Genomic DNA, 7,811 nt, shown 5'->3' with positions numbered 1-7,811 from the left:
GGGAGGGAGGGAGGGAGGGAGGGAGAGAGAGAGAGAGCATCTTCTTCACACATCTCCCATTGTTCCTTTGTCTCCTGTTACATCATCTGCATCATTAACTGGGCCAATGCATAAAAAAATGAGAAATGACCCAGGGAGGTAGACTTGAGATGAGATGTAGTCTGGTATCTTCTGCCCATGCTTCCTTGATAACTCTTGTGAAGGTTCTATTGGTGGTCACCTGCAAGGTGAGAGGAGATGGCACCACCTAGCCAAATGCCTCTGGGGTCACCAGAGCTTTGTGAGCGCTCCTGTTGCTCTTGTCCACAAAGCTACATGTAGAATGAGGATTTGGGAGACCCTCCTTGTGTTTTGTGTGATGTTTTAGTCTGCAGATTTAGTTGCTCTGCGGCAGATGCACTCAGGAGACCTGTGGAGGCCAGTATCCCTGGATAACTTGCTGTCCACAGTCAGAGGACATACTTAGAGTCTGTCCAGGAATGAGTGTAAGCTTTTGATCTAAGAGGGGTTTAAACTTTACTCTCTCAAACTGAATGTTACAATTAAGTATTTGAGTTAGGGATAGAAAGGTGCCATGGTCAGGTGAGTGTAGCAGGTACCAGACTGACTTAAGTGTCTTTCTTACAGGACTTTCTTAGAATCTTCATAGGCTAATGACTATTGCCTTCTCTGATGGGAGAGACAAGAGTGTTGGGGATTTAATGAGATTATTTGACTACAGCACTTCCCCTCCCCAGTTAATAGATGGATATTTTGCTCCAAACACAGTTGGAGGAATGCTGCTGGTGTAATTCTGTGTGCTTCTTACTGGCACCACACATTAAAATGTCAAGCGATTGTCTCAGTCCAGAAACGTACTGCTCACGCATCTTGATCCTCCTCTGTGCGTCTTCCGAGCATGGCTTCATTTCTCTTTTTTTCTCTTTAGGGAGTATTTTTAAAGCTAACAAGTTCTGGGAAGGCTGCTTAGAAGCAGCATGGATAAAGGGGATTCAAGAGAGGGGAGGGAAGCAGAAGCTGACTCCGGACAATGAAAAGAAGAAAATAATGGGGCAGCAAAGACAGAGAGGCAGCCAGGGAGCAACCCCTAGCATTTCCCTTGCTGTAACACCTACAAAAGTCAAGTCAAGCTTCTGTTCAAAAGCCAGTGTCTACCTTTGTCCAGGATCTTGCTACATATTAACTGACCCTTGGGCAAATCTTATAATATTTGTCCTGTTTCTTCTCATGTGTAAAGTCAGAGCCATATCCTTGATTATGAGGACTGAAAATCGGTGTGAAGCACCCCAGCAAGGCTTGGTGTGCAATAAACGTCTTTACTAGGTCATTTCAACTGCTTTCTCTCTGTAGCCTCTCACCCCATTCTTGGTAGGCTGTGGGACATGGAGAATAATATCTTTCACGTAAGAGCAAGAGAGTGTGGCTTGGGAGCACAGACCTGGCCTGAAGTCACTTAGTGTTATGTGAGCATAAGAGTTCAGGTCTTCTGTCTCCAAGTCTAGATGCCCTACAGAAAAGCAAGCGGAGGCAAAATCATCCTAGTACATAAGGCAGATCTGGTTGCTGAAATTCCCTCTTTGTTCCTCAAAGCAAACGGCCAGCTCACGGGTTGTCTTTTCTATCTCCAGTCCCACCTCAGATCGGTGAGAAAGCCTTGATCTCTCCTATGGATTCCTACCAGTACGGCACCATGCAGACGCTAACGTGCACAGTCTATGCTAACCCGCCCCTGCACCACATCCAGTGGTACTGGCAGCTAGAAGAAGCCTGCTCCTACAGGCCCAGGTGAGTAGGGCCGTGTGCTCCATTTCACTCGCCATCATGCCTCCCTTCTTGCCAAGCCCTGCCAGGGTTCCATCTAAACCTGGAAGGCTCCAAGGAAGTTACCCTTTCAATGGTACCTGGACTCATACCCCATGCTTCTCCCCCTCCCCTCCCGCCCCCCCACGAATTCCACTGTGTGAGTCAGCTCTTTCTTCTTAGTCAGCCCTTATGGATACCTCTCCAAATGGATGCTATTTGCTGCATTTGCTAGATGCCAATCTTTGGATCATCTTCTGACTGTAGACTGGAGAGGACCACACGGCTCTTCCTTATCTGTGGGAAGGTCCATCTCTCAGAGGAAGTGCTGGTGGATGCGAGGCAGTGATAAACCAAGCCCAGGCCTCAAGAGTCTCAGGCCCAGCTTATCAAGGTCTACCACAAGTGCAGACATCCTTAGGGAAAACAACAGCCACCACCTTCAACCTACCACCCCAAGCATTCCACTTCCTGTTGTTGTTTTTGAAATAGCAAACCCTAGTTTCTTCCTCAGCTGCTGGCCATTTCCTAAACAAAAGCCACCGTCAGTCGCAGAGAGATGACTTTAAGAAGCCCCAATGGCTTCCAAGTTTCCTTACTTTCCTTTGAACTAAGTGAGCTTGAATTGTCTTGTCGATCCAATTTATGAATGGAGACTTGTTCCCAGAATAGCTGCTTCCCTCCTGTATCCTCAGGCAGCTACCTTGGACCTTTGCACTGTTGTTGGCATCTATTTTTAATTGGCGCCGAGCTCTGCGAAGTGTTAGCCTGTGTCGAGAGTTATCACTAAGAACATGATAACCATAGGCTGACCCTTTCTAGTACTACTGAGGTCAAACGTTGACATGCTGCGCTTTCTCCCTCTTACAGCCAAACGAATCCATATGCTTGTAAAGAATGGAGACATGTGGAGGATTTCCAGGGGGGAAATAGGATCGAAGTCACCAAAAACCAATATGCCCTAATTGAAGGAAAAAACAAAGTGAGCTTGAACTTTTTGGTTTTGAATCTCTCTCTAATTCTTATCTCTGAATAGAAAGCGGTATAATAACAGGCAAAGGTATATTGGAGGTTAATAATCAGTCTGTGCAGCATCATCCATAACAGCCAAGTTACAGAGTCAACCTATGTAGATAAAGAAAGTGTGAGTTTTACACACATACACACACACACACACACACACACACACACACACACACACATACCTTCAATCTTAAAGAGGAACAAATTTATGCCATTTGCAGAAAGATGAGATCATCATGTTAAGCAAAATAAGGTAGACAGAAATACAAATATGATTTTCTTACTTGTGAGTCAAGATAAAAAAGACATGAAAGGTAGAGAAGGCTATTTGGGAAGAGGAGGAGGGTCACTTGAACTGTGGAGTGGGGGAAGACAGAATGATTGGGAGTGGCCATAATCTAAGCATATTATATACATGTATAAAATGTCATACTGAAGCCTGCTATTTTGTACAATTAATATCTACTAATTTAAAAGAAAAAGGGGAAAAAAACCCCCACAGTACCCATAGCTTACTAGCAGTTTATGGAAGAGAAATGAAGCACATAATGCCATTTAGTGTATACACTTGTTGAAAAGTAATTCTGATTCTATGCACATGAAAAAGGAAAAGTGTGAATTATGTTCATTAAAGTGAATCTTTGAGGATCTGCAAAGCACCTTTGCATCTTCTGTATAACTGTCTGGTTAAAGATGTTTGCTTTTGAGGGTGGGCACTGTGTACCATGAATGGCAAAGGAAGTTCTTAGCAGCTGTGGGGTCTGATGGATGCTCTCTCTCTCTCTCTCTCTCTCTCTCTCTCTCATCTCTGTCTCTGTCTCTCTGTCTCTCTGTCTGTCTCTCTCTCTCTGTGTTGTGTGTGTGTGTGCACACACATGTTCAGCCTGCATATTCATGGCTTGGGCCTTATATATTCACAGACTGTAAGTACTTTGGTCATCCAAGCTGCCAACGTGTCAGCATTGTACAAATGTGAAGCCATCAACAAAGCAGGACGAGGAGAGAGGGTCATCTCCTTCCATGTGATCAGTGAGTAGACCTCTTTGGAGGGTGGGGAGGAGGTACTGTCAGGAAGTGGGCGCTGATAATCTGTGAGGTCCTCGGTTGTCTTTGGGATTTGTGCAAGTGGTGTGGTATGTAGCTAGGACTTGAAGGTAACAAGTTAAAACTGCTCATGCAGTCCCCGGGCTTGTATGAGAGTTCATGTGCCATCGCTGGCCAGAGAAGGTTTCTGCTTGTGCTTTAAGCCTCAAGCTCCAAGCTGGGTGTGGCTTGTCTTGCTTGCCAGAGTTGGTGTGATTCATGAAGTTATCTGTAGGTTTGTGATTGAATAGCACCAGGGCTGGGGCTTCTAGAGTATGGGAATGACATGAAGGCACTGCCCTCTGCCTTGTTAAACTCCGCAGTTTGTCTCTGCAGCTTAGTTTTATGGGTAAACTTGAGTTGATCATACTGGCTCATGTATTTTAGTATGAGCTAATTACTTGTAATAAATGTAGTTTTTGTGTCATGTATTACTAAGAAGACATTGTTAAAGATTCCATGTGATGATTAAACGCCCTGCTTTGGTCTTTTTGTTTGTTTTGTTTTATTTTGTTGGTCTTTTTAACTTGGAAACCATATCCAGAACTCAAAGTTGAATGCCGTAAATACTTGGGGAAAATTAATTTCACATTTCCAAATAATACATTTTGCAAAATGAATTGTTTAGCTTGTCTCTGTCTTTGTAGTAATGGCTGGTGACTGCAAGAGATGTCTCTTAATTCGCCATAGCAGCAAGGAGACAATGGTGTCATGCTCCAACTTAAGTCACCATCCTTCTAACTATTGCTTTCCATTGCAGGGGGCCCTGAAATTACTGTGCAACCTGCTACCCAGCCAACTGAGCAGGAGAGTGTGTCTCTGTTGTGCACTGCAAACAGAAATACGTTTGAGAACCTCACATGGTACAAGCTTGGCTCACAGGCAACACTGGTCCACATGGGCGAATCAAACGTACCAGTTTGCAAGAACTTGGATGCTCTTTGGAAACTGAACGGCACCATGTTTTCTAACAGCACAAATGACATCTTAGTTGTGGCATTCCAGAATGCCTCCCTGCAGGACCAAGGCAACTATGTCTGCTCTGCTCAAGACAAGAAGACCAAGAAAAGGCATTGCCTTGTTAAGCAGCTCATCATCCTAGGTAGGGAGGCATCCCTGGATGATGGAGTTACAGTGCCTTCAGTGCAGTGTGTTTGAGTGCTGTGTGCATAGTACAGACCTCTGGGGGCTTTTGGAATAGGCTGGCACACTCCTGGAAGCAGAGCAAAGCTAACTATGGTGAGGTGATACATTAAAATCAGAAGACAGCTTGGCTCTTTCTAGTCTTTCTGATGATAACACTACCGGTATCTACAAGGGATTAGCTTGAACCAAGGAACTCACTGTGGCATCTTTGGGCATTCAATTATGAAAGTTAGCACATTTGCGTAATGCTATTAGCAAAGAGAGGACCAAAAGCACAAAGTGATGGCCCAGAAGGAGAGGATGAGACCATAGGCAAATACAGGGTGGTCATACCATTGTGGGGTCTCCAATTCCTGAGGATAAAATTGGCCTCTGCTCGTTTACTGCTGTAATTTTAGTCGTAGAACACACTGGCGCATACAAGGTGATCAGTGGGATACCAGCTTTCATGAGCAGTGTGATGAGGGTTGGAGTTTGAGATCTAGAAGATTCCGTGGAAGGGGTGCCACACTCATTGTCAGTACTTCTGTGGTATCCTATGTGGTATCCTATGTGGTGGGTGAAGTTCAGGGAGATAGGTTTGTGATTAGAAAAACACCTTTCACCTTCCTGTGGGGATGCTAGTCATGTCTTGCCTAACTTTGTCCTTGGCACAAAGCCTAGGCAATCTCTGCTCTGTCTTTGAGGGATCTGGTGAGTTTTGGGGGTGTCCCTTTGTGCTTTTTCCTTCCATGTTCTCCTTTCTTTGTCGCTGTGCTCTCTGAGGTTCTTGTGATGTGCATCTTCTCTGTTTCAAGGTGTGAGGAAGGGAAGCTTCCCAGATTAACTTATCTACATCAACATTTCATATGAATATCATTTTTTGAGTGCTTCGGCTTATTGGAAGGAGTGTCTTAAAATAGATGCTAATATAAGATTGTTACTAAAATCTTGGGGACAGAAGGAAAGATGTTTCTGAGTCAAGTTGTTCCCAAGATCCTAGAAATCACACCACGTATAGCACCAGATACATTAGGTGAACGTTCGTAGCTAGTCCAGATGAGGAGGAGTTTAGAAAGAGTTGTGAAGGAAGCTCTCTGCTTAGCCATGAGCAAGAAGTTTACCATCATAGTCAGTGGGGTTGCTTCTCTAAGGATGCCCCCCATTGTTTCCGAAAATCTGTTCTTGGAAATAGACCAGAGCCAAGTCCATTTGTTTAAACTCTGACATAGTGCATACGGGAGACGATCGTGTTCTGCTAAGTGTGAAGGGAGATTCTTCTCACGTGACTCTTTTTTGACGTTCATCAAGGTCTCTACTGCAGTTGGGTGGTTTTCAGGAGGATGGTAAAGCTCATGCCTTGCTGTCCATGTAAACAGATGGCCTCGACTTCTCCTACGGTATTATTGTTTGGTTTGTGTTTTAGTGGAAACCACACTGGACTTTTGGATCCATCAGATTCTATTACTATCTCAACCATTTCCTTAGTTATAGGGACTTGGGTAAGGTGCTTAACCCCTGGGCTGCAATCACATCACATAGAAATAAGGCCAATGTCCTGGCTCTCATTATATGTGACTGACAGTTAATATTAGAAATGATATAGTTATCCAAAGTTATATAAGTCACTCCTTACATAATTATGCTGAAATCTGGCCCTTCCTAAGGGAAAAGATGAATTTTACTCTTAGTGGCTACAATTTTCCAGAGAAGAAGTTACCTTTAGGGAAAGCCTTGTGGGATTGAAGGGGAAAAAAAACCCTTCTAACCTGGAAAAAACAATCCCCAAAGATTCCCAGGTATTGCGTGATTTGCAAGTGGGGTAGCTAATGTGAATATTTAAAGATTTTTGTGTCTGGCTGAAATGTCCTTTCTTATTTTGTTTGACTTCACTCATCCAACAGGGTGGCTGTTGCCAAGTTCTGTGTAGTTTGAGCTCGCTTTATTAATGGGCTACTACTGCTTATGAGGTTTAGAACTGCTTAATAGTCACAGGACATGAAAGCTGTTCTAAGAGTTGGAACTCTTTTTGTGTGCACAGAGCGCATGGCACCCATGATCACTGGAAATCTGGAGAATCAGACGACAACCATTGGCGAGACCATCGAAGTTACTTGCCCAGTATCTGGAAACCCTACCCCACACATTATATGGTTCAAAGACAATGAGACCCTTGTAGAAGATTCAGGTGAGTGAAACCTGTCTCTCTGGTTGTAGACTTTTTTTTTCAAGGATGTTATGTAAGACTGCTATTGCTTCTTGGTTTCTTTCAAAGTAGACAGAAAGCAGTATTTAGGGAGATGGAAAAATGATTCAGTGAATCAATGCTTGCCTCACAAGCACGCGGACTGCATTCTCATCTCTAGAACCCATAGAGAAAGCTAGACTCAGCATCCTTCTGTAATCTCAGTACTATGGGGCAGGGTGGGGAGATGGGAAGGCAAATGCCATCTTGGAGTTCATTTGCCAGTCTAGCTGCATCATCAAGCTCCAGATTCAGAGAGAGACCCTGTTGCAAAAGAGTAAGGCAGAAAGCAATAAAGCAGATGCCTGATGTTGACCTCTGGCCTTTATACACACACATGCCCTCCCCACTTGAACCTACAAAGAGGTATTTGGGTACAGGGTCTGGCTCATTTCAGAGTCAGAAGCAGCTGGTTTGGGATCCTGTTGAGTTTGCATGGGGATCCCGTGGAAGACCAGTCAGTAGTCAACCCTGTGCACAGCTTTAGAGTGAGATAACAGTCTGAGATGGAGGACAGCAACTGGTTTTTTTTTTT

General features: G+C 44.2%; 1 protein-coding gene across 1 annotated transcript in view; it reads left to right on the top strand.

Annotated features, from left to right (window-relative positions):
• Window positions 1-7,811, top strand: part of Kdr (kinase insert domain receptor) — a 46,463-nt gene that overhangs the window by 15,160 nt on the left and 23,492 nt on the right. The window contains exons 10-14 of the mRNA XM_031342775.1: window positions 1,629-1,785; window positions 2,671-2,782; window positions 3,744-3,852; window positions 4,667-5,008; window positions 7,073-7,219. Coding sequence (XP_031198635.1) covers window positions 1,629-1,785; window positions 2,671-2,782; window positions 3,744-3,852; window positions 4,667-5,008; window positions 7,073-7,219 — 867 coding nt within the window. The remainder of the gene's footprint in view (window positions 1-1,628; window positions 1,786-2,670; window positions 2,783-3,743; window positions 3,853-4,666; window positions 5,009-7,072; window positions 7,220-7,811) is intronic.

The sequence above is a fragment of the Mastomys coucha genome, unplaced genomic scaffold, assembly GCF_008632895.1.
Source record: "Mastomys coucha isolate ucsf_1 unplaced genomic scaffold, UCSF_Mcou_1 pScaffold22, whole genome shotgun sequence".
NCBI lineage: Eukaryota > Metazoa > Chordata > Mammalia > Rodentia > Muridae > Mastomys > Mastomys coucha.
Note: the sequence above shows the minus strand (reverse complement) of the source record. Positions and strands in the feature narration are given on the sequence as shown.